Source organism: Cladophialophora yegresii, assembly GCF_000585515.1.
Source record: "Cladophialophora yegresii CBS 114405 chromosome Unknown aczIN-supercont1.1, whole genome shotgun sequence".
In the NCBI taxonomy this organism is placed as follows: domain Eukaryota; kingdom Fungi; phylum Ascomycota; class Eurotiomycetes; order Chaetothyriales; family Herpotrichiellaceae; genus Cladophialophora; species Cladophialophora yegresii.
The window spans coordinates 110,075-135,485 of record NW_006913045.1 but is presented as its reverse complement, the minus strand read 5'-3'; the positions used below and the strand labels follow the sequence as shown (position 1 = coordinate 135,485).

Below are 25,411 nucleotides of genomic sequence, written 5' to 3'. Positions count from 1 at the left end.
TCCAGCTGTCCCCTGCTGCCGGATACCTGTCCACATTGGAGGGCGAAGCCGCATGCTCCTCTGTCAATGGCGGGCCAGGTGCTGGTAATCGAGCGCATAGCGCCTGTGCTCCCATCGTGGCTGTTCAAGACTTTAGGCGCCACTCTCAGGGCGCACTTACACCTTGGGAAAGGCACATGCATAGGATCGCAAAACACGCATCCAGAGCTTCGCCTGATGTCCACCCAACTTGAGCATAGAACGCACCAGAGACCGGCCGTGCTTGTATACTGAAACCCGGTTCTGTCCCGGCACAACCGGAGAAGTCTGCAATCCCTTGACACCCAAACCAGAGACTGCCCAATATGGTTTCATTCTCTGCATCGAGGTTGTACCCCTGAGCTCTTGAGTGAAAGCCTGAGGCACTCCAGCGCACGGAAAGTCGTCTTTCTCGTGTCCTAAGTCGCCGGGAACACGAAGTACACGTACCTGGCACGCACATGCGAGCTTTCAGTGATGCTGAGGCCACAACATCTGATACCACCACACGAGTTACGAGTTACCATTGAATTGGCAACAATAACGCATGTTTCTTGCTTGCACCATTGGTACCCCGTGGTGGCAGAACGATTGCGAAGGTGGATCTCAATGGAAGAGCCAGGGCAGATACGAGAACGGTGCGCCTGTCCAGCTCTCGTTGTTGCTGCAGCCAATCCGAGCGATGGCCGCTTTCCATTCCGTCGTCAGCGTTGAGGGTGTCAGAGACAAACTCCCATTACAGTACCTTATAGGTCATGCTGATGAGGCTGCAGGTATTGCGACGTGCCAGGTCATCAGGTCAAGCTTCGTGCGGATATGTCTACCTGTTGAACTCACCTTTCCCCAGCGTTTTGGAATCTGCTTCATACACTGTGTCAAAAAGACTCCCGAAAAGGCGCACATCCTTGTGCTCATTGCGGCGGGATGCTGCGGCTGAGCTGCCACCTCAGTGGATACCAACAGGCAGAATGCGTCGAACGCAGTTGTCTGTGCCAAAATGCCTGTGATTGGAGCGCCTACAGTCGACAGTCCTGCCAGTGGCCGCTCTTTAGGTCAGGACAATCAAGGCCCTCGTAGATTCTACTCCCAGACACCATATTCAATCCCTGGAATCCTTCTGGAAGTGTCCGCTGGAAGAACATTGGGTCTCGGCATCAGCCTCAAGTACTCCTCTCATTGAGGGCAGGGTCGTTGTCTGTGCTAGCCAGATCAAGCCAGACACTTGTTCATCGAAAGGTATTGCAAGGCATCGAGACTAGCCAGGGTCAATGTTTGAGCTCGCCGCTCCGCTTCATGGCTACGAGCCGTATCGGTCGTGGCCTGTCCTAGCTAGGGTTGTTCAGCTGCCTCCACCTCTTGCGCTTGAGCTCCAATCTCCGGACCACTGTGTACTGATTGTGTCGGGTCTGATAGGAGCAAAATTGAAGGAGTACTTTGTCATCGCGGCCACCTTTGACGAGTTCAAGATGATACCAAGACAGAGTGCCGATATTGGCTTGTGGTTGAGACAGACATCTGGAGGACGCGCTACGTCTATGTGCAATCAGTACTGCTGTTCCCTGATGTCTACTGGAAGAGGACGGACTTACCGATTCCTTAACAATGAATGAAAGCGCCGTCAAGGAGAGACTTGCAGTCTACATACCAGGTCTGAAGGCACGGGAAGACAATGACATGCAGGGATATGACTGGGATTCAGGTCACCGCGTTGGTTCTGAATGTCCTTCAGGGTTGATCATTCCTGTGGCGTGCCTGGTGCTGTACTGTGAACCAAAACAGATTTTCACTTGAGCATAACCTCAAGCTTCCTTGAGCCTCTCTGAACTGATCCAGCCTCACCTGTTCTTCATTGCCACCTGCGCGACCACGTCCTCTTCTCCCTGCCCGCGACCTCACCGGCGTCACCCAGCTTTCGTTCACCACCTCCGCGACCCTTTCTCCTCATTCGACTGGTCAATCGTCCTCATCAAAGCGGAGTACAGTTCACCGCCTTGCCGCCCATTTGCGCGTTTCCGGATTCTTGGCAAGGTGGTGAGGCAGCTTCGAGGCATAAATATCGGCTTCTTTCCACCTTATCATCTCTTCTTCCCCTTCTCTTTTTGATCTCACACCCCCCACCAACCTTTCCTAACCTTCTGTTCTTCTTTCAGAGTCTTCATTCCTGTTCACCTCCAGTCGTCATCAGTGGTCATGGCTGATAGCTGGGGAACAGCTCCTGCCCCCACTGATACAGCTGATTCGGCCTGGGGAACAGCAGCAATGGAATCAGCCCTCGTTGATGTCACTCCACCTGCTAACGGCACTGTAACACCTGCTGGCCCACCAAAGAATGAGGAGGCATTGAAGGCTGCTCGTGACGCTGGTTGGGTCCTGCCCGTGGCTCACAATTACACATCAAAAACTCCGGTCACCGTCCTCAATGGAGACGAGTCTGAAGCTCAACCTGACGCTGCGCCAGCAGCTGAAGGCGACGGAGCAGAGGACATCCCCAAGTCTAGATACCACAGCAGCAATTGGTCACACGATGCTGCCAAATATGAGTGGAAGGAGGAGTTTGGTGATGTCGGCCCACGAGATGAGAAGCTCGAAAAGGAGCTGTTCCAAGGCGAGTTCATCAATCGTGCTGGAGCGAAGATCGAGAAGTAAGTTCTCTTCCTCACTGTCTGTTGAGTCGTCACTGACATCTACAGCTACTCTACCGTGGAAGTCAATGTCGAAAGCAAGACTCGTGTCAAACCCATCTCTAATGTGAGTGCGTCCACTTCCCGCATTCCTCACACTCACATCTTGCACAGTGGGACGACGCTGGCCTGCACCCTGTCGTGCTTGAGAACATCAAGTTGTGTGGCTACGAGCTACCAACACCTATTCAAGCCTACGCCATTCCTTCCGTGATCACCAATCACGACATGATTGGCGTTGCGCAGACTGGTGAGTTCCTCATGCTAGGAGATCTGTTCTGACCCTTTATTGACACCAACGCAGGCTCGGGCAAGACAGGCGCCATGTTGATTCCAGTCATCTCCAAGCTTATGGGCAAGGTCAAGAAATTGGCTGCGCCTCGCCCAGGTCTGAACTTTGATTCGAGCCGCGATCGAGTTCGAGCTGAACCTTTGGTCCTCATTGTCGCGCCAACTCGTGAGTTGTGCTGCCAGATCTTCGATGAAGCACGGCGCTTATGCTACCGCTCAATGCTTCGCCCCTGTGTCGTATATGGTGGTGCTCCTGTCCGGGAACAAGCGGCGCAGCTCGAACGTGGTTGCGATATTCTTATTGCCTCTCCTGGTCGCTTGATCGATTTCATGGGGCGACCAGAGCTCCTCTCTTTGGCCTGCGTCCGCTTTACTATCATTGATGAAGCTGACGAAATGCTTCATGAGGATTGGAACGAAGAAATGAGCAAGATCATGGGTGGCGGTGGTCGGTAACTTGCTCTTCGTCTTTTGTTTAGCTCACTGACATTTTTCTAGATGCAAATACTGATGGTGACCATCGGTATCTCCTCTTTTCCGCAACATTTCCTAAGCGGTTGAAGAAGTTGGCTGCGCGGTATCTGTCATCCGACTATATTCATGTCAGCATTGGTCGGACTGGCAGTGTTCATATCAACGTTAAGCAGAATGTACGCCTCTCTCTCTCTCTCTCGCGTCGTTAGTCACCCTGCTGACCAGAGTCAGATCGTGTGGTGCGATCAAGATAAGAAGATGAAGGCACTCTACGAACTTCTTCTCTCCATGCCCCCATCTCGTACCTTGATATTTGTCAAGTTCAAGAAGACGGCAGATTTTGTTGACGACTACCTCTACAACCTTGGGCTGCCCTCGACCTCCATTCATTCGGACCGTACACAGAGTGAACGCGAGGATGCTCTACGTTCATTTAAGTCTGGCGTCCAGCCTATTCTTGTTGCTACTGGTGTGACCGCTCGGGGTCTTGATGTTCGGTAAGCAGGAATAGGTCTATAACGAGGGAAGCAGCACTAACAAGCCTTCAGCAATGTGATGCATGTGATCAACTTCGATCTTCCATCTGCTGATCATGATGGCAAGAACGAGTACGTCCATCGAATCGGTACGAAGCCTCTTTTAACTGCTTATATTCATCACTTGAGTTACTGACCACGAGCAGGTCGTACTGCACGAATCGGAAATGAAGGACTTGCGACGTCTTTTTACAACGAGAAAGATGATGCTCTTGGCCCCTTCCTCACTAAGATCCTCCTCGAAACTCACCAAGATGTCCCCGAATTCCTTCAGCACTTCAAACCCGATGGCGGTAACCTGAACTTCGATGAGGAGGAGGAGCCTGGCTACGATGAAGTCGCTGTAGACACAGTTGCTGGCGGTGATGCTTGGGGGGATGGTAACACTACTGCCGCGCCAAATGCTGATGTGGTCGCCGGCGATGCCTGGGGTACTAGTGACGGTGCCAGTGCCGCAGGTGGCGGTGCGTGGTAAACAAAGGCATGGTGGATGACAGTCTTACGCTCGACAATGGTCACTGCTCTTACCAGTCCGAGGGTTTGATGCGAATGCGTTTATTGGTGGTCACCCAACACCTACAGCTCGACCGGATGGTTTTACATCAATGAGCAAAACAGACCATGACTTGATGTGGAGCACGGACATGCTGCTTGTCATTCTCCACAAAGTTCATAGCAAATCAAGTTTGTCAGTAATTGGTCAGAATTCAGGGAGATGAAGACCTGTGCTTGAAATGAAAACTGTCGACAGGTCCTACTAACTGTTCGGGACACAAACGTGCTACTAAGTACGGGGTACACCGAAACACAACACGTGGAGGACAATCTAATGCTGTCACGATCCTCGCTTGACACGTACAGAACCCGTTTGGCCCAATGCATCATATGGGGGACAGCCGACGGAGCCTCTCTTTCAGGACTCATCTGCCACGATGACTGAACAGGCAGATTCAGGACCCATGATTGAGCCCATAAAGGCATCAATACTCCTGGAGCTTGAGGATGAATATACCCTCGCTCGACACCCAGCCCCTAGCCATAGTTTACCGGTGGCTCATCCCAAGGGTATCCTTTTGCCAGGCCTAGACAAGAGGATTAGCTCGGTCTGGGTCGGTGGGCACGTTGTTGGTGTTGGGTCGTTGAGCGAAGTCGGTGGAGCGACACCAGCAAAAGTGAGTCTGTGATGAATCCGCTCAAGCGATTTCCGGACTGACTGCCACCGGGTCATGTAGAGATCACTTCCTCTACATGTCCTCGCTACAGCGCTTCTCAGCTCAGCCACATCGCCAGAACCCGACACGCTTCGAAACGTTTACATCATCGCTCCTCATGCCCTTCAGACAGTACCGATGCTCCATGCTCTTCTGGCCAACACAATATCCGACTCACAAGCTGCCATCGAGCTTCTGAAGCCGGTGCGACTGTTGCAGTATTTCGATTTAGCTGGAATTGCGGAAAGCGTTGCTGAAGTCAGCGACAGTTTGTACCGAGACTCCCAGAAACATGAAAGACAATGCAGAACCGGCCACGTCCACAATCTTGTCCTTGTTCAAGGCATAGGCCCAACGGTCTTTGCAACCTATCGGCGAAGCAACCTCCTGCAAGCGAATGCCCTTCTGGCAAGTCTGTGCCGAAACATCACGCAGCTCTCCAGATCGTTGGGCGACATCCTGGTCATGGTGGAGTTTCTGGTTGAGGTGGAAGAAGCAGATAACATGCAACAGAAACAAGACGCGGTTCGGACCAGAACGGCTAGGAGCATGGTATTGGATTCTGCATTTTTAGGTCCAAGGGGAGAGACTCTGAGGCTAGCATCGTGTCATGAGTCTCTGTCGAGGACGCTCGCAGCCAGCTGGGATAGCGTCGTCGCTGTGCATGATGGGCTGGGACGAATTACTGACAACAAGTCTAGCGAAGAATATCGAGACCAGGTCGTCGAAGTGATCAAAGACCGAAGCGGCAACCTGACTGGACTATGGGATGTTTGGAAGGAGGCGCGATGAAGGTGGAAGTCGCCTCCATCCTTTCCCACGCCATATCTACCTGCGCCTTCTTCCCAAGACTCCTCGATCATCCAACTTCTACACTATCGCCAGATCGTGTTACAGTTTTATCTTAGCGATGGACATCAATTGCTCTTATTTTGAAGTGGTTGCCTCCTCTGGTGTACCTGCAATGCATGCCGCCGTCATACCTCCATCAGGCCAAGTTCTGTTTCTAGACAAAGTTGAAGATTATTCGGAACTGCGTTTACCCAACAATCATTACGCATATTCCTCCTTGTACGATCCCGAAACTCATAGTCTGACTCCTCTGGCTGTCGTCACAAACCCCTTTTGCTGTGGCGGATCGTTTCTGGGCGATGGGCGACTCGTGACCGTGGGTGGAAACGCACCTTTGCTTTGGCTTGATCCGACGGTTCAAAATGGCTTCGATGCTATTCGGTATCTCGGAAACCACAACGGGAGCTACTGCTGGAAAGAGCCGGGAAATAAGTTGGCTTCAAACCGATGGTATGCGTCTGCACAGACACTGGCGGACGGCAGGATGTTCGTTGCCGCAGGCAGCTTAAACGGCCTGGACCCATCAAATTTCAGCAACAACAATCCGACCTTCGAGATGCTGGATCAAAATGGAGTCAGTAATGGTGAAAATACACTCATAGACATCTTGGTCGATACCATGCCGTACTAGATGTACCCTTTCCTCCACCTGATGCCGGATGGTTCGCTGTTCGTCTTCTCCGACACCTCATCAGAACTCTTCGATGTGGCTGCCAGCAAGGCAATCAAGAAGATGCCAAATATGCCTGGCATGCACAGAACATACCCCAACACGGGCGGAAGCGTGATGCTTCCGCTGCACAGAGGCAACAACTACGAGCCAGAGGTCATGATTTGTGGTGGGGGCATGTCACAAGCCGTTGACAGTCTATGCGATGCAAGCTGTGGCAGACTGAAGCCGATGAGTCGGGAGCCTCGCTGGAAAATGACCGAGATGCCAGAGCCACGGGGTATGGTAGAAGGTGTATTGCTGCTTGATGGAATGGTGCTTTGGATCAATGGTTGTCAAAGAGGGGCGCAAGGGTTCGGATTGGCGAAGGAGCCGGCGCTGGAGGCATTGATTTATGATCCGTGCTCAGACCGATGGACGTCGTCTGGTCAGAGCAAAATTGCAAGACTTTACCACTCGGTTGCATTGCTGCTACTGGATGGAACAGTCCTCGTCGCTGGGAGCAACCCAAATGAGATGCCAGTCACTGTGAGTCAAGTGGAATTATACAACCAGGACCAGGCATTCCCCACTGAATTCAGAATTGAAATTTGGACTCCACCATATTTGCGTGGTGAAAATGCCTCTCGGCGGCCGAAGGATATCAGGCTTTCAAGGCTCGAGCTCAAGATCAGTTCGAGGTTCACAATCGGATTTGACATGGAAGAGGGTCTGTCCACATTGGACGTGATTCTCTATGCTGGTGGGTTTGTTACGCATTCTGTTCACATGGGACAGGTGATGGTCTACCTTGTCCACCGTGGCTGGGAGACATTGCCCAGTGGTCGGAAGCGAGTTGAGGTGTATATGCCAGAGGGGCTCAAGCTTGCACCAGGACCTTACGTGGTGTATGTCGTTGCAAATGGGGTGCCGGGCATTGGGCAGTTTGTCACTGTACATGTCTGATCGCTACGCAGTGTTTCATAACGTCTCATCAAAGTTCGAGGCATAACCAGAGACGATGAACGAAGGTGGAAAAATCAGGATGCGTTATGCTTTGCGCCTGTGCCGCATAAGACTCGCAGTAGTGACTACGGTGATGGAAGCGGCAAACTGGCGTAAACTTGGGCTGGAGAAACATCTCAATTGAGTCGCTTCTTGGGAATGTCTATTAGTACATACTCCGCACGCTCAGCCATAGTCCATACTCTTCGATTGACACATCTATGGCAGAAGACGTGTCGCCAGCACCTTCGCCAGGTTTGGCCCTCGACGGCACCGCCGACAGATCCGCCGGTGCCCCCCCCGAACCCTCGACCTCGACCCAACCAGCCACGACTACTGCACGTGATGGCAACAACCCCGCCAGCGACCCCGACGGTGATACCTTGATGACCTCTGCTGCTCCCGCTCCCACTCCCACTCCCACTTCCGCTGCCAATCCCACGCGCGCCCCGAACGCAGCGTCCGACCCAGCAGGCGCACCACCCACGCCCGACGCATCTCCCAAAGCCATTCCTGCCACTACGACGGCCACTGCTGGTATCACAGGGCCACCGACCGAGCCTGCTGGCCCCGTCCCGCTGGACTCGCCCTTGCGAACGACGCCCATCCACCCCTCCCTCCCCTCGATCAAGGTGCCCGAGTCAGCGGTCGCCAGTAGCGGTGGGGCGGCGGATATCAATCCAATCACACTGCAGCCGTTCACGGAGGCCGAGCTGTCCAAGTACGGTTTTGCGAAGCTGCGGGCGCAGATATTCGCGGCCACGGGGACGGGGACAACGCATGGCAGTCACCACGGTGGGGCAGTGGGCGACCGCGAAAGGGAGGAGATTGCGCGTTTGCGGGACGAGACTGCCGCGGCGGTGAGGCATCGCTTGGAGGAGAGGGAGTTGCGGGTCCGCGAAATTGAGCGCGAGATGGAGGAGAAGGAGAAGATCAGGGAGGTGGAGCGGAAAGTGTTTCGGAAAAAGTTGGGCAAGGATGGGTGAAGCTACGCGAGCACGCAAGCAGGTGAGCAGGTCTAGGGAGCCTATGGGCTGGATGCCAACCACTGAAACATTGTTGACAAAACGGCTCGGGCCAGATACTTCTGAGCTCATGTTGTCGAGCTGAGGAGGGAGGGTAATCGCGGCGGGCAGGCCGACGTAAAAGAGGCAGCCACATGAGCTTTGATGGTATCGCCCTATTCTGCGAGTGTTCAAGTCTAAAGGCATCGCTACATCACGTCCTGGCCAGTCTATGTCGAACGCTCACGCCTGGTGCGGTGCAAAGACCACACAGCCATCCAACGCCATTTATCATCAGGCCACTCGTCTCTCTCTTGGAGGCTATTACCGCCCGAGCAGATCTCAGCCTTGCAAAGTCACAATGAGATCCGCCCAGCCACGTGTCCAGCCAAATCTAACGCCGTAGTGGCCACAAAACTTATATACCAAGGTCTAAGGGACTCTCGGCATCGGTCTAGCGCGAGGCGTGTCAGCAAAGCTCACAGCAGACAGCGCTGGAAAGGACACGCTCTAATCATAACCCAGGCCAATAAACGACAAACGTCCCTTTGACTTCTGACCCAACACACGCCATCCATGCGCACTCCTCGCTCAACCACACAACGTCAATCTCAGGTCCGCAGACTCCGCGCAATCCCTCATCGCCTGGTCGTCGGTATCAGTATTGTACGCCTTGAGGCAATACTGCTCTCCGGCGGGACAGACGACTGAATCGCAGTTACCACCACCCTGTGGATCGAGCCTCATGCCCTCGTCATCCCCGCCAAACGCGTGCTCAACGGCGACCTTCCCGGTTAAGTCGCCGGTGCCGTCGTTGTTGGCCCCGTCCTCGATGGTCTGCGCCTCGTGGCTGTCGGGCTCCAGCCACTCGATCTCTCCAGCGTTGATCATGCTCATATCATACCAGATCCGCGCCGTGTCGAGCGTCCACGCGTACTCGAACTGGACGGGATTGTGGTTGTCGCCGTCGGTGCGCCAGATCTTCCAACTGACGCCCATGTTTGGGTCATGGGAGAAAGGATGTGAGAGAGTCTCACCTGGAGCAATGGTGCCCATAATCTCCTCTGGAGCGCCGTCCTCCCCGGGGCGGGGCGCATGCACGATGTTGCTCTGCACGGTGAAGGCGCAGGCGTTGTACACAAGGGCGGAACCTGCGTTGGAGGAAGATGAGGAGGACGAGGACGAGGACGAGGACGAGTTGGCCTGGCGAGTGTGCAAGCCTTTCAACGACGCCTTGTTGGCATAAGGCGGCACAGCCGTCATGTTACGGTAGGGCGCCCCCACGCTGGTAGAGGGCGCCCCCAACTGGCTCTTCGGTTGGAAGGCTGTGCTCGTCGGGCAACGTGCAGGTCGTTGTGGTATTCTAACGACGACGTCGAGCGCAGAATCTACTGCCTCTATTGAAGGAGTAAACATCGCCGTGTGGCCCGTCCCGATCGTGATTCGGGTGGGTAAAGCTGAGACAAGGGCGATGACGCCGAGGAGGACGGCGAGGCAATACATTTTGATGCGGGCGTGGCCTCCAGTCTCTGTGGTGCGATGTTAGCAGGTGGTCTTCGACACGTGGCGCGTTGCATTACCACCGGTGGTTGTGTCGGGTGGCTCGTTGGCTTGAACCACAGATACCCCTTAAGGGCTGATGGATCACTTGTCGTTGGAGGAGTCACTGACCGTGGACAATGCCAACACTGGTGCTGAGCATGAAGGGAGACGGAATAGGAACTCAGAAGTCCACCAGAGCAGGAGGATCTCCCGTTTTATAGCCATCATCCAGCTTCAACAGAACCTCTCGAGTCGAGAAAGCGCCCGCCACTCCAGCAAGATGGACAGACAGATTGGAACATGTGAAGGTACCTTTTCCAGCTCAATCGGCAGGCAGGCAGGCCCGTTCAATCCCAGCCTTACAGAACCGGCAAGAACGACAGAACATCGTGCTTTCGGGCAGCATAGCGTTACGGTTTGTTGACACAGCAAGCGACTCGCGAATGACGCCCCATCAAGGACGAGTCACGCCTCGGAGCCGAAGAATCCAAAGTCCAGCGAAGCGAGATGAGGGCTACGGTACCTCCACAGCTGCTTGGGCTTTTCTGTCTCCTCTGCCACCTATGAGAAGAGGCTGGCTTGAGGCATAGATCCTCCACCAAGAGAACGAAGGACGATCGATGTCCACAGCGTCAGAGCTCCGGTCTTGCTTGGTTCACGCGGGAAAAGAAATGTTGAAGCAAGACCTACTGAAGGGAATCAACGTGCACAATGCGGTTGGGGGTGTTCATCCACCATATCGAATCGAATACTCGTGTGGCCGGCCCAGTGCACACCTACGAGGTACAAAGCTGCCAGCCCAACTTCGATGATCGATGAGAGCCCTTTGTGGGTCGGGCGATCTATGTACCGAGATCAGAGCAAAGCGAAGAGAACAGGTCCACGCGACTTCCGTTCAGATCCTCTGTGGACAGTTCCGGACGCAGATCCGAATAGGGTCGAACGCGACTATCGACAACGACCAATAACAAAACAATAAACATAGGAGAAGCGGATTCGGGAAGGGAAGCTCGGCTCGTGCGCTGATCCGACGCCTTCTACTCCGTACGAGGTACTCGGTACAGCCTCCGAGCAATACACAGACACATCTGTGTGGAGTTTTGCCCCACAAGCCATACACATACATCTATTGATATAGAGTTTTCAGCCATGGCTGGGCAACGGGATATCCACCAGTCCTGGGCGGGCACTTGAGGGCGGCGCGCACGGTGTCATGGATCCAAGTCTCCGAACCATGAGGCTATCGTGGCTATCTATGGAGAACAAAGGAGGCCACACCCGGCACCGGCCCGGATACCAGCCTCGTCTCTCCATTTATGTTTACAGCTGTACACCATGAGACCGTGCCCGGTGATTTTCACCTCAGCAAGATCCTGCTTAGAATCTGCCGATGAACATTGCGTAATTACTTATAAGGTCCGTGATTTTCACCTCGACAAAATCACTTGTCGTCTGTCGATGAGCTTCGCGTACTTATCGGGGGCTATAGATTCGATAAGATGAGAAAGCGAAAGTTGATTGCCGCTACTGTATCATTCGTGATAGGTCAACCGAGGCTTTGAGTCGGGCTCGTGCGTCCTGAGCAGCATCCATGACTTGGCGAAAACAGCGCGAGTTGCTGAAGGGGATTTAAACTGCGCGTGGCTGCGCCCGGTACCCTCTGAGAGAGTGAAGATCCTACTCTAGCTACATACAGAGAATTGCCCAAGGAGGTAATGGGTTCGGGTTCCTTGTTGCTGCAGAGACTTTGAATCACGGCTTGACTACTACAGTAGATAATAGAGCGAAATGGTTAAGCACAAGGTCATAACATTTCCAAGATCCCCCACACATGCCGTCATCCTTATCCAAAACAATTTCCTAATTGCAAGAGATATGCCCTGGCAATGGCCCCAACCGTTGTCATGGACTCAAGCAAGGGAGTGAGTCGCGTTCGGCGTCCGGTCACGCAACCCACCTTCCTTCTTGTCCTGCTCGGCTCCAGAGGTCGAACTGTCCATATCCTCGTCCGCAATCTCCGCTTCGACGACAGGTCCGGTGTAGAACTTCTTGCCACTGATGTACCAGTAGACAATGGCGCAGACCAAGATGAAGATCAAGAACACAATGGCGTAGTTCATGTTGTTCGCAGTCACGGGTCGAATGGTGGGCAAGATGAAGATGATGGTCACAAAGGTCGTCCATATGCAAGCCCACACATTCACAATGGAAGAAAACTTGCCCAGGTGCCACGGGCCGGGCTCGAATTTCTTCCACACCAGCTTACAGACGATCGGGATGATGTACGACCAGTCGAGAGCAATGGCGCACACGTTAAACACACCTGCTATCGCGATGTACGAGCCCAGGGCGATCAGGTTGATGGCGATGCACCAGAAGATGCTGATCCAGACCGCATACAGTGGTGTTCCTGTCCATCGGTTGATGATAACCCAGACTTTCGAAAAGGGAATCAGCTTGTCGCGGGAAAAGGCAAACACGGTCCTTGCCAACGCCTGCGTTGCGGTCCAGCAGACGAACTGGAGAATCAGGAACGCAGATACGGTAAAGTAGATGCTAGCGCCCTTGCCGAGAGAGTTGTAGAAGATTTGCGCAACGGGCTGATAGATTGGCGACGCAAGGATTTCGGCGGCATCACCCATGCAGAAGCAAAGGACAATGTTGAAGAGCCATCCCAGGACGTAGGTGCAAAGCATGGCCATGGAAATCGCCCAGGGAGCTTTGATCTCGGGCTCGTTGATTCTGTGAGTGCTGTTAGCTTCAGCGCGCCATCTTGGGAGCCGCTGCACTTACTCTTCTGTGATGTGCGCCGTGGCATCATAATCAGTCATGGTCCAGGAGACGGACAGGAAGCCAAACAAGAAAGACCATCCGATCGGTGTCCAGCCGGCGTTTCCCTCAACATGGGTGAACACATAGCTCGCGTCGTGCTTGTTGTCGGTCACAACCAGAAGAGCAATTGCGCAAGCAAATAGAACGCCGAAGTGATAGATGACGTAGGTCTTGGTCATCTTTTCCATCCAGTAAGTCGAGAGCGAGTTGACAAGGCCATTGAGCACAGTCAGAGCGGCCATGACTCCGACAGTCTGATTAGTGGTAGGAAACCAGTTAAAGTCGCGCCCGATGGAAACGGCAGCCAGGAGCAGTTGCGCTGATCCATACTCGGACGATGCGATACCCGCCACTTGACCGAGTAGATTGATCCAGCCTGTGATCCAGCTGATGGACGGCACCCATTCCTTCGGCGCTAGGCGGGAAACCGTGTAGTACAGGCCACCACAGGTTGGATATGCAGACACGAGTTCGGCCACGGAAAGCGCAATACACATGCAACCGGCGCCCGAGATGAGCCAGCACCACACGACAGAGGCGGAGCCACCAGCTTCCAGCGGATAGACGAATGTCGTTGCCGTCGTCGCAAAGAGCCCCGAGATGCTAACGGCGAATGAGAAGGTGGAGAGGTAGCCGAACTCACGTTTGAAGACCTATTCGCCTATAGTTAGAAACGGAACGTCGGGTTCTCCGCAGTTGTGCTACCACATACCGGCTTGTAGCCAAATTGCTCGGCGAGAGCCCTGTCGGCCGCATTCAACTCATCCAGCTGCACCGTTCTGCGCCGGCCTTTGGCATCTTGGATTTCAACGGTGCCGACACTATGCCTGCGCAGCTCGGCCGGATCGATCGGGCCCGTGGTTATCTCTTTATTCGCCATATCTTTATTCAAGTTGTTGGTATGCGCGCTGATGCGGGTCGGAGTATTTGTAGTAGAGGTTTGTACAGCGGTTCGATTTCAGCTCAACGCCACTTGCGATAGCGAACAACGCGTTTGACGCAGGTACAATAGTATGTCACTCTGTCATCCACGTCCAGGATTGGCTGCATGTGATGTCGGGAGGTGATGTGCTTGGAGAGCGTGAACAGCGAACTGGTGACGGCGATTGAACAGCTCAACGCCTGTCGTCAGAGGTAAACGGATCTCCGGGGGATAAAGCGGGAGGAACAGACACGAGCACGCCCTTGGATGCAAGAGGAGAAGCAGAGAATGCCCAGAGTCTGTGATTGATGAGGCTTGCATCTGTACGTAGCATGCGTGGTGGATAAGTGGGCATGCTGAGAGCAAGCCATGATGCAACTGGATCCGCTTAGCAGGAGGCCCACGGAGTCATCACGAGGAAAGGAAGCTTTCGATCTTGGAGCCGCCGAAGGATTGGATGGTTTGGCAGAACGAACCTCTGTCGAACAGTATGTGAGTGGTCGATATCGAGCAGCAAGCCCGTAAGAGCAGATGGCGCTGGGCGTGCTAAGCCTAAAGCTTGGATAGCAGGCTTCTTAGGTGGGAGTCAGACTGCCCTGCCGAGAAGACTGGCCCTGGGGTGGGGAGCAAAGCCATGTTTGCTGGGGCGCGCTGGAAGAAGACTTTGCTAGTTGTGGCAAGGCTTGAGGGCCGCTACTCGGCTGAGGCTTGTTCAAAGTGCAGTCACGCTCCTTCGATAGCCGGGGTGAGCAGAAACCTCTGTTCTCCTTCGCTCTGTGGGCTGCATGGCGTTCGTCATACTCGTGCAAATGCCACGCTTCGTCGCTTGTACCGTGTAAATCAGATTGCTCAGCTCGGCATCTGGAAAGGTTAATCGCCCAAGCATACCTAGGCTCTCTCAATCTTATGACTGTTTGGAGACGAGTGACGGGTATGTGATGGGTAAGTGATGGGCGAGTAATCACCTTCTGGCCGATAAGAAGCAGACCACCTACCTGCCCGCCCCCACCGAAGCTTATACTGTACAAGCGAAGACAGATAAGAAGCTTCAAGCGCTTGTAGAATGTCCAGCCGACGCCAATTTCTTGGCTCTTCATCAATTCAGACCTCGTGGCAAGCAGCTGTTAATCGGAAAAAGTTATCCTTCGCGGCCATCCAACGACAAGCGCCGGAAATGCTGACAGGGCACGAGATCATGAATGTCGCCAATGTAGGATTGTGTTGGAGTCGAGCCATCGGCAATCAGTGCGCTGTTTGTGCTACGTAGCCAGCCCTCTCATAACCGCCGGCACGCACTCGCTTGAGAACGGCAAACTGCAGACGAGCTGCATCAGAACTGGGGAATACCACCGGATACTCCATACTGCGTACTCCGTACAGACGGAGAAATGGCTTCACTGACTGCAGACTAACCTTTGTCATGCAAACGACCCTGTACCGCGACTCTCTTAAATAAACCATGCCCTCTATACATCAAGTCTGCCATGGAGCACGCTTCCACGCCGCAGCCCGAGAATTTATGCATCGTCATGAGCACCTCTGTGCCTTATTCACTATACAGATCTATTTTTCCCGGCTGTCTCTCCGCACCCAACATCCCACCGAGCTCCCATCGGGCAGATTGTAGCACTTATTGCCACAATATGCAAATCTAGGCCCGTTGAGACATTGCTATTGACACAGTAGAAGGACACGAGATACTCTAAGAGGTCCGCTTTTGCCAAAAAGAACGCTCGAGTGCCGCGAAACAGAACGCTCAACCGAAACCAAAGTGCCAGTGATAGTACATCTCGTTCGAGGCCACGTTCGAACATGCTAATATGGTGGCCGTATGTGCCGACTGGCTCGATTCTCCTTTTCCAAATCCGCTGTAGTAGGTATCGCCGCCAGCAGTGACCCAAGATCAAACTTCTCACTGGGCGATGATGACAGCGGCGTCACACCCTTTCTGCTTGTAGGTCTTGATGACTTTCGAATGCTCTGTTTTTCTCGTGTGGATGCAGGCGAGTACGTACCGGTTGTGACCTTTCGTGATTTAGGAGTTTCTGGTATGGGCGAGGGCTTCTGGTCCGTCACCCGGACGGGCGATGGTTCTCGAGAAGCATCTCGAGGCCACGTCCCGGGCAGATTTAATGTCGATGGTATTTTAGGTACAGGCGGGACGTTCGTATCGGACGTAGGGTCGGCTGTAACAGGAATGGTTGCTTGATCGTGATATGTTCTAGTCGTTGTCTGATCTGCTTTGGATTTTGCCGATTCGGATGTTTTTGGTCGAGTAGGTGACTCTCTCGTTGCCTGCTCCATGTCTCCACCGACATTGACGAATGACGGGTTGCGGTCGTCAGCATCATCCCAACTAAGCATGCTGCTGGTCCCACTACTACCCGTAGATCTCCTGGAACCTGCTTGAGGCCCTCGCACTGGACTTTGTCGTCTTCCAGCCACAGCATATCCTGAGAGTGCTCGTTTGAGGTCGTTAACCCGGACGGTGGAGTCTCGGCTGGATGTTGTAGGCACTCTTGCTGGCGAACCGTTCGCACTTGGTCTGCGCATCTGCGTAAGACTTCCCAAGCCGCCCATCAATCCGTACCCGGGGTTCATATTGCCATTGGCCAGGGCAGGTGACTCCTTGCCGGTGACTGAACCATGCGGACGGGTAGAACCATTGACGCCAAGATGTTGCTTTGGGATGGAGGACGCGCCAGTTCGAGACCCGCTCACGGATACTGCACTTTCTTTTTCGACGGCAGCAATACATGCTTCTCGACTCCAACCTGCGGTCATTTCTTCTTTGACCTTTTGCGGCAGTTGGTCCTCCCTTGACGCCTTTGGCGACGGAGCAGCTCCGTAACCGTATCCGAATCCTAGTGTTGGCACGGAGAAGACTCTGCCAGGCGAAGATGGAGCTGACGTCGGTGGTGTGAGGAGGGCCTGGTCATAAGCATTGGCGATTTCCTCTACAATACCGCCAACTGAGAGGAAAGGCTTGATGGTCTCCACAGCCTCCTCGTTGTATGTAGGGCGCTTCTCATCTCCTGCCGAAATAGATTTGATCTCCTCCATAGGCAAGGCGGGAAACTTGATCTTGTCAAACCAAATGCCGAATCGTTTCCTTCTCGATATCTCTGCGTTGATCTCATGGCCAATCGGGCTGGTCTCAAAGTCGAACTTATCGGCAATGGTCCACAGATAGCCATGGACAACACTACCCACATTGACTCTTCCTGCTGGAGCCACGACTTCACCATTGAGGGCAGTCTCCTGCAGCCTGAGAATCATGGGCAACGAACTCCGAACAGCGTTGACCCCAAGGCGCTCCACCAATTTCGTCAAGAGAAGGTATAGTAGTAGGATATTTGTTTCGTCCTCTGCCTCGTCCAAGATGCTGTCGTATACCGCGAGGTGAAGCAAAGCCAAGAAATTGGATCTTGCTGGCTTGGTTTCTTTGCGGGAAGCGTTGGATACCGCTCTTTTCGCGGCTATATTGTCCCCCTGGGGTTTCTTCGATTGTGACTTCTTTTGGTGGCCATCCTTGGGCAAGAGCATGTCGCTTTTGTTGGTTTCGAGTTTAAGCCATGTCAGAAGCGCGTCAATGTAGGCGAATCTGACGTCTCGATCTTCGTCCTTCAACAGCCATTGAGTGCCTTCCCAAACCTGCAAACCCACTCGTGCCCGTGCTTCGATTGGCGCGCCGGTCACATTACGTTTGCTATTCGCGCGAACCAAGATTTCCTTGATAACTCGACACGCAGTGACCCTAGCGGTTGCGAACGAGAAAAACGTAGATGAGTTGGCATCTTCATGAATGCTGATAGACTCCGCTATCGCCTTTGTCGCCGCTGCCGGGTCATTGATAGCAGCAGCTGTAGTGGGGACTTCTGATTGAGGTGACGGTTTCAGGCGAGCCAAGATCGCCGTGAGCATGTCACTGATCTGGTCGGTATAGTAGATGTGATTGGAAAGCGAGGCAATACACTTTTGGAGCCTCTCTAGCAATTCCTGTCGGACCGGAGACGCCACCAGCTCTTTTGACGGCGGCCGTCCCATCTTGTTTTCGACCAGGACCGAGCTGGGGTCGAATGCTTCCTTTGCTTCTTTGTAAAAGCCAAGCGTGTCCTGTCGATGCGTTTGTCCGAGCCGAGCATTGGGTCCACCAAGCTGGAGAAGAACCAGCATATGTTGGATGAATCCGAGCAGGATATCCATGACACTCAGTCCAATCAGGTTGACTGGCGAACTAAGAAGCCAATCAATCATGGTGGTAAGAACCAACTGTTTTTCAAGCACGCCCTCCACCATAGGACTCCGGACCAATGTTTCCATGGCTGTAACTACAATGATGAATCGATCTTGTACTGGAGTCCACCGTGCAATAGCTTCGAACAGAGAAGTGGCCCAGCTACCGGTACGTGATGCTTCAGGAGTGACTTTCGGAGGGTTCTTCGACGCGATGAATTTCAAGGTCAGGGCCGTAGCCAATCGAGTCTGGCCTCTTGTGCTGCCAGTCCCGACGGAAAAGATCTGCTTCAAGCACCTCAAAGCGAGTGTTCGTACCTCCTCTTCGGCAACTTTATCTGCTCCCGCGGTGGTCTCGACGGCTGCTGCTGGATCACCCTCAATGGTGTCAACAGTTGTGACTGTAGCAATACTCACGCGTCTCCGCCGAGCCGACTCATCGTCCATCCTCTCGCTCGTCTTTGCCCGCTGCTGTAGCGTGGAAAGAATATTCTCTTCCTCGAGCGACATGTTCTCTAAAATGACAGGCATGACCATAGTCAATTGGCGATTGGAGTCGGTCGCAAGCGCATCGGAAGTAACAACGGCTCGGATGGCGCGGAGGCCGATAGTGCGCCATCTCAGGGACAGAGGAATTGAGTCGGCGGTCCTCGTTTTCGCAGGCTTCTTCTTGGCCGCAAAGCCAGCATAGTGTTGGACAATCGAGAGATACTGTTGAGCGCGTTGCTGGTCGGCAGTCAGAGAGGCAGAGGTCACGTACTTGCAGTACGCTTCGAATGTAGGGATCGAGTCTTCGACCATGTTGACATCGTCGGATCGCAGGACAGAGTCGAGGATGGTGAGGACGGATTTCGCATAGAGGGACAGGTCTCGAGGAGCCTTTTCAATGATGGCAGTGAGGATCTGGAGGGTGACCTGGACGTTCCTAAGCGCGATTAGCAAGATGCCGGCAGTGAGCAGGTTCCGCGTACCCAAGCCTTCTTTTCCAGACATCACCGGCAGTCTTCTTCTCAAGGAAGGCGCCAACCTTTTGCAGCTTGTTGCGACGTGTCGAAGCGTAGTAGAGAAGGTAACTCAGCTCCGACGACATGGGTTTGACCTCCTGTACCGTCTTTTGGTATTTCGGATAGCATTTCAGCACCAGGACTTGATGCTTGGGACGGCATTTCTGCTTCGCACTATGGATGGGATTGAGTAAGGAGCTCATGGCGACAGTGGTGACAGTCGGGGCGGGAGATTGACCGAGCCTTCAAGCGCGCATTGACACGTTGTCACCGGATAGTGTGTGGCATGGTTGGTCGTTGAGGTGATGGAACATCTGGGAGAGGACGCTGGTGAGACCCGAGTCTGGGAATTGGGAATTGCGAGGCCCGATCCTGCCAAATGCGAAATTCTGCAAGATGACGACGAGCGGCCGAACTGGTGGTCAAGATGCGAGCGCAATCTGAACAGGACGAATTGCCTAGAAATTCTTCCGCCAGCTCGGACCGCCAAGTGCCGGGGATTCTGTATATGGCAAAAGTGCTTGAGCACTTACGGAGTACTCCTCTCTTTGATCCACGTCCACATCTACCTACCCAGGTACACAGGAGAATTGTTACCGTGCCCGATGGAGGTTATTGGAGCTTCGTCGCGAACCTGCAACACGTGGATTATGCACTGAATAGTGGATTATTATGCCGCCTATCTTGCGGCGGTCTAGACCAATCCTCGTTCGTGGACTTGAAATCCGGCTGTTTTCTCTTCCGATGCCTTGCATAGAAGTGACGATGCTGCGCTTTGCTCTACGCTTACACAGCACACATGACCATTTTCATTTCCACCTGGCTTACAACTCGAGCCTGGTGTTTGTCGCCCGGGTGCTCCAAGCAGTCTTCTCATGCTCACACAGGACATGCACTGGGCACCAAAAACATCGAGAATATGTCAAGGCCGGTGAACAGCGTTTGTATCTCAGCTACAAGGAGTGGTCGAAGCAATCTCGAGCGAAGAATCTCTGGCTGCTGTGCAGTATCATCGAGGACACCTCAAATATATTCATCAATGAGCGAGTGTATGGAAAGTGTCTCGTTGAACAAGACAGGTGCTTCCCATGTTCTGTTCAACCTGCAACCGAGGTGACGAGGAAAAGAATGAAGCTTCAACAGTCACCACAGATCAATGCATGAGAAAGACAGCGGATACACGACCATGCAATCAACTGTTCCTCCAGCTCAGGTCTCTCTTACCTTGTCTTGACCTCAGCGCCGTTTGACCTCACCCGCCCGTCACGTCAGCTTGACGTACGCTTCACGGTCGTTGTCATGTTCTCATTCACTTCCTCCTGCTGTTTGCCCAACTGCAAGCGTCAGGCGCCAGGCAGTATGTGAATATAAGATGGCCAACCCCCGTCACTGACGGTGCGGCATCACTGGAACTTCACGTATCGACCTTCCACTGCCTCACGAAAGATATAAACATCCTCCTCTTCTCGTGATTCTGATGTGTCTTCTTTCCTGCTGCCCACCTTCAACCTCGACTCCTCCAACATCTACAACTTGCGCTTGAATCAGACTTCTACATTCACTGACAATCACCACTCCCCTTCCCCCGAACCGACACGATGAAGACCCTTGTCGGCATCACCGCCGTTCTGGCTTCTGCCTCCGTCGCCAAGGCTGGCTTGGTCTCCAAGTCTGACCAGTCTGCGAACATCCCAAACATCCCGATGAAGATCGGCTGTGTGAGTAACATACCGGACCGGTCTGTCCAGGTTGACTGACCCTAACGCCTTCTTCCGGGCAGTACCCAACCGGCAACAACCCCGCGCCCAACGCCCTGTCGATCAAGCTCCCAACCTGTAACGGCCTCTTGAACGGAGACAACTGTTTTCGCTTCTGCAAGTGGTAAGGCGATACATCCAAGCTACTCGTCCACGATGCCAAACTACTGACTGTTCCACCTCTAGCAACGAGAAATCCGAGGTCGTCTGTGACGCCAGTGACATGAAGGGTTGCAGCAACAAGGAGATGTCCAAGGTCTGCGGCCAGACTGGCGAGGACAAGGATTGGCATGGTTACTTCTACTGCAGCTGCTGGCCTGCGTGAGTGTGAATTGGTGAATGACTTTCAAGACGACTGGCCATGTGGATAATGAGGGACGAGATTAACAACAACGCACAAGACAGCGACCTCTTCCCACATTGCGGTGCATCGAACTCTTGAGTCGGATAGTGCAAGACGCCAGCTTCAGAGCAGGCCATCTGCACAATTTCCTTTAATGTTAGACAATACGAATGCAGTGCGCACCACAGAGGCACGACCTCGAGATAGCACGCCGATGACACAACTTGCTGGGGCAGGACGTGTGACATGAGACACAAGGAATGAGAAACGAAGTCTTGCTGCCCACTAAGAGCCACATAATTTCTTTTCTGTGTTCTCAGCTGTTTGTACAGGCAGTAGTTCTTTCCACCGCGCCAAGTCATGCCCTGAATCTCTCCTTCGTGAGCATTTCCGTATGTGTATACTATGTGTTCTGCACGCTTCACGTACAAGACGATTAGACTCAGATCCCGTCTGCTTGCTTGCCTGACTGACTGCTTGTGAGAGTCCTGCCTTCGGCACATGGAATAAACATTACGTGACGCTTGGATATGTCCGAAAAGCTCCGATCGTTATAAGAGCACAGAGAAGTCGAGGTCCCAGGCAAACAAGACCGAAAAGATACAAACACGCAGCGATTACCACCGCAGAACGTATGGTATAGCCACAAGACAAGCCACGCCGTGTACAGTGCTATTTCATTCCAAACAGCGGTAACTCAATCATCCCACCTCCCGTCGCCCACGAAAACCGGCATCCACTCCTGCCCGGGATACGCCGTGGCGCTCATAGGGATCTCCTCCTCGCTCTCATACCCCTCGGCCTTGCTGCCGGGTAACTCGGCAATGAAGCCCGGCGTGGTCTTGTCTCTGGCGCTTTCGCGTCGGGCCTGGCGCGGACTGTCGGGGGTGTTGTTGTAGCCTTCGAGCACGGAGACGTTCCGTTCCAGCCCGCCTGTGCTGGTCGTGACAGCCAAGTGCGAAGATGGTGCTGCCCCATGCCCGCCGGTTTCGACGCTTACAGGGGTATTGCTTCGGGGCGCCCCACCAGCGATACGGTCGCGAAGATTGTGCTTCCTTCGGGCGTCGTTGTTGTTGTCGTCGTCTAGGCCCGGCACCGTGATGGCAAAGGGTCGTTCTTGGTCGTTATGCGGCCGCGGGATGCCTCCCACGGGGGAGATATTCTTGGAGCTAAAGGTGCCGAGCAGGCTGGTCGGTTGCTGGCGCTGTGAGGCATCGAGGTCGTCGGATGCAGCACGCCCGAGTCGAGGCGATCGGGAGCGTTTGTGCAGATCGACAACGTGGTCGCGAGGGTTCTGAGACGAAGATTGCGCAGAGCGAGGCGGTGGCAAAGTCGTTCCAGTCATGGTGGTGATGCCTGAGCTTGGGTTTGGATTGTACGGAGAAGAGGCGAAAGGAGATGCTCTGGGCGGGTGGACCTGAGCTGGGGCAGTGGCGGGCACATCGTAGTGGCCCAGGTCTTGGTTGCTTGTATTGATGCGCAAATCGGACGGGCGGCTCTGATGACCCAGGGTCATAGAGACACCCGTTGCGTATCGTCCCGCAGATGCTTCCTGACCAGGAGGCGGCGGAGATTGTGACGGGTGTGTATACTCAAAAGGTCGAGGATTTTGCTGATACGGAGAAGCCGCTGCAGGGTACTGGGGTGAAAATTGCCCTGTCGTATGGGCGGATTGTTGGTACGGGGGCTGCACCTGTGTTTGGCTGAAATAGCTTCCAGGTCCCACTGGGTACTGATCATGTTGTGTCTGCGCAGATAAGGACTCTGGAGACATGACACTGGGAGTCTGCACAGAGTATGGTTCGGGAGAAGCAATGCGTTGGCCCGTCCTCTGATTTTCAGATCCCGATGTCTGCGATGGGGCAGTGGGTGTGGTGGCGGCTCTGCTCTTAAATAACTTAGCCCCAAGCCCAGAAAACCGCTTCTTCTTGCCTTCTGCGAGCTTCTCGCCCATGTCCGGCGTCGGTTCTGTGGAGACATTGCTCGATTGCTGCTGAGCGTATTGGGAAGGGACGTTCGGAGGTGGAAGCTGCCCAAGCCGATCTCGACTGGTGTATTTGCTGTTTTGCCGCGAGGAGCCACTCTCATTCCGCCGGAGCATGCTGTTTCGCTTTTCTTTGTGCACATGTCCTTGAGATCCAACCTGAGCTTCTGACCTGGCTTGCTTTTGAAGTTTAGAACCCTTAGAAGAGCTTCCCCCAAACAGCTTACCAAACGTGCTCTTCTTTGGCTCAGCCTGTGGTTGTTGGGATGATGGTGGTAAAGGTGCTGCTTGTACCGACGTCTGCTGGCTGGAAATTTGTTGGTGGACGGGGTGCGCAGGTGGACCCATGGACTGCCTTTGCTGTTGCAGGGGTGGGTTTTGGGTATGCTGCTGCAGAGGTTGGTTTTGGGTATAATTTCCCCATTCTCCATGCTTCATGTCGTACTCGGCATAAGGAGCTGGACTGTTCGAACAAGCGGCATGCCCTTGATAGCTTGGAGCATTCTGTTGTTCTGAAGCGGTGTAAGATCTTGGTGCAGGCTGAGGCTGGCCAGCGTAACCCTGAGATCGTAATGTGCTCGGTAGTGGCTTGCCACTCGCTTGTACTTGAGCCTGGCTTCGGCCGTTTTTGGGGGATGAGATTTGTTTTGGAGATCGGTACTCTTGAACATAAGGTCCAGGTATTCGGTATCCCTTCTCATAGGGTTGAGGCTGAGGCGGCAAGGTAGGCGGTCGCTGCTCTGTTTGCTGAAGGTGGCGGTCGATTTCTTCTTGTGTGCGTCTTGCACTAGGCAAGGGACTCTCGGAGGGGTACAGATTGGCTCGGTCCGTTAAAGCTTGCTCAGATTCGTCCACACGAACAGCAGGATGGTGTCTGACGTTAGGATCGACGCCGAAAGGTCGCGAATATGACCTCGATTGACGTCGGTCTGGGACATTTGCCTGGTCTTGAACCTCTTCGACGCTGACTTGGGACATTGCTTTGCTCAATGCAACACTGCTTCGCCCTTGACTTACTGGACTCATCGGCTGTGAGGGAAATCGGCTGAGATCCTGCCCTGGCAACGGTTGAGGCTCGTGAATGGCACCAACATCCTCAACACCAGCGAATGAGAAAGGTCGGTGCTCTCCAGGATCACGCTGTTGCTCAGCTGCTACATGCTGTTGCGCTGGTCGTCCGAGTGGGGGATTTTGCTCTACGCCCTCGACAGTAAGTACTGATTCTCTTGCGTGACAAGGCTCCGCCGTTGCTGTGGGTGGGGCAATGATCGGACTTGGAGACTGTGTCCGGCGATCAGTAGCCTGTGCCTCAGGTTGTCCAGCACCTTGAACGGAGACAGTAGAAGGAGCTGCCTCATCAGCATGGCCCCTGTTTTCGTCACGAGGACCTGATATTACCGCCACGTGCACTTCGTCCGCAGGTGAGAGGGATACACTTCTTCTCAGATGTTGGCCTTCTGCATCGGGCCCTGGGCTCGGGCTGGCACTGGAGACATCCGAGACGGCTGAGCGGCGTCGTGTCTGTGGAACACGCAGGCTTCTGTCACTAGATTCAGCATCAGACGTTGAGCCGTCATGTCGATCTGCGTGAGGCGCTGGGGGAGACAAAGTGCTTGAGGGCAGGTTACTCCTCGTGGCAGCGACTGGAGGACGAGCAGCTGAACTTTCTCCCCTGCTGAGACTCCTTTCAACATTCGGTCGTCGAGGCGACTCTACAGGAGAGTGGTCGGTAGGCTTGGTCAGCTGACTGATCGAACGGCTCGGGACTCCCGTGTCATCATGCTGTTCTTGCTCGCTGTTCAGAGCAGAGATTGCTGGACTGGGAGCAGGTACAGGCACGGCAGAAACAGCATCAGGACCAGCGACGCCCTCACGTGGTACCTCCCCACTATGTTCGGATGTCGGCTTCGCTTCTGCCTCGTTGGCAACAGCCGGAGACGAGGCGACTGCTCCTTGTTGCAAAATCGAATTCAGGCCGCTCGTCTGCGATCCCATAAGCTCGCGGTTTGAGAACCAGTCAGTGGGCGATGTTAGCGGCGAGGCCGGAGTGATGTTCAACGGGATCTGGGG

At 53.9% G+C, this 25,411-nt stretch overlaps 9 protein-coding genes across 9 annotated transcripts; 5 read left to right on the top strand and 4 right to left on the bottom strand.

Annotated features, from left to right (window-relative positions):
• Window positions 1-2,277: 2,277 nt before the first annotated feature.
• On the top strand, window positions 2,278-4,475 carry A1O7_00049 (uncharacterized protein; the record flags this gene model as incomplete). Its single annotated transcript, XM_007754091.1, has 8 exons — window positions 2,278-2,660; window positions 2,709-2,766; window positions 2,814-2,949; window positions 3,004-3,438; window positions 3,489-3,640; window positions 3,696-3,961; window positions 4,013-4,089; window positions 4,144-4,475. The coding sequence occupies 8 exons, from the start codon at window positions 2,278-2,280 to the stop codon at window positions 4,473-4,475; spliced, it is 1,839 nt and encodes a 612-aa protein (XP_007752281.1).
• Window positions 4,476-4,932: 457 nt separating this feature from the next.
• On the top strand, window positions 4,933-6,003 carry A1O7_00048 (uncharacterized protein; the record flags this gene model as incomplete). Its single annotated transcript, XM_007754090.1, has 2 exons — window positions 4,933-5,172; window positions 5,233-6,003. 2 exons carry the CDS (start codon window positions 4,933-4,935, stop codon window positions 6,001-6,003), a joined length of 1,011 nt encoding a protein of 336 aa, XP_007752280.1.
• A 118-nt stretch (window positions 6,004-6,121) lies between these two features.
• On the top strand, window positions 6,122-6,694 carry A1O7_00047 (uncharacterized protein; the record flags this gene model as incomplete). The annotated part of the gene is made up of 1 exon (XM_007754089.1): window positions 6,122-6,694. The coding sequence occupies one exon, from the start codon at window positions 6,122-6,124 to the stop codon at window positions 6,692-6,694; it is 573 nt and encodes a 190-aa protein (XP_007752279.1).
• Window positions 6,695-6,715: 21 nt separating this feature from the next.
• On the top strand, window positions 6,716-7,678 carry A1O7_00046 (uncharacterized protein; the record flags this gene model as incomplete). Its single annotated transcript, XM_007754088.1, has 1 exon — window positions 6,716-7,678. The coding sequence occupies one exon, from the start codon at window positions 6,716-6,718 to the stop codon at window positions 7,676-7,678; it is 963 nt and encodes a 320-aa protein (XP_007752278.1).
• A 260-nt stretch (window positions 7,679-7,938) lies between these two features.
• A1O7_00045 (uncharacterized protein) lies at window positions 7,939-8,703 on the top strand (the record flags this gene model as incomplete). The annotated part of the gene is made up of 1 exon (XM_007754087.1): window positions 7,939-8,703. One exon carries the CDS (start codon window positions 7,939-7,941, stop codon window positions 8,701-8,703), a length of 765 nt encoding a protein of 254 aa, XP_007752277.1.
• A 609-nt stretch (window positions 8,704-9,312) lies between these two features.
• Window positions 9,313-10,224, bottom strand: A1O7_00044 (uncharacterized protein; the record flags this gene model as incomplete). Its single annotated transcript, XM_007754086.1, has 1 exon — window positions 9,313-10,224. The coding sequence occupies one exon, from the start codon at window positions 10,222-10,224 to the stop codon at window positions 9,313-9,315; it is 912 nt and encodes a 303-aa protein (XP_007752276.1).
• Window positions 10,225-12,173: 1,949 nt separating this feature from the next.
• On the bottom strand, window positions 12,174-13,975 carry A1O7_00043 (uncharacterized protein; the record flags this gene model as incomplete). The annotated part of the gene is made up of 3 exons (XM_007754085.1): window positions 12,174-13,005; window positions 13,057-13,748; window positions 13,808-13,975. The coding sequence occupies 3 exons, from the start codon at window positions 13,973-13,975 to the stop codon at window positions 12,174-12,176; spliced, it is 1,692 nt and encodes a 563-aa protein (XP_007752275.1).
• Window positions 13,976-15,832: 1,857 nt separating this feature from the next.
• On the bottom strand, window positions 15,833-19,460 carry A1O7_00042 (uncharacterized protein; the record flags this gene model as incomplete). The annotated part of the gene is made up of 2 exons (XM_007754084.1): window positions 15,833-19,178; window positions 19,225-19,460. 2 exons carry the CDS (start codon window positions 19,458-19,460, stop codon window positions 15,833-15,835), a joined length of 3,582 nt encoding a protein of 1,193 aa, XP_007752274.1.
• Window positions 19,461-22,054: 2,594 nt separating this feature from the next.
• On the bottom strand, window positions 22,055-24,319 carry A1O7_00041 (uncharacterized protein; the record flags this gene model as incomplete). Its single annotated transcript, XM_007754083.1, has 1 exon — window positions 22,055-24,319. The coding sequence occupies one exon, from the start codon at window positions 24,317-24,319 to the stop codon at window positions 22,055-22,057; it is 2,265 nt and encodes a 754-aa protein (XP_007752273.1).
• Between the last annotated feature and the right edge of the window lie 1,092 nt (window positions 24,320-25,411).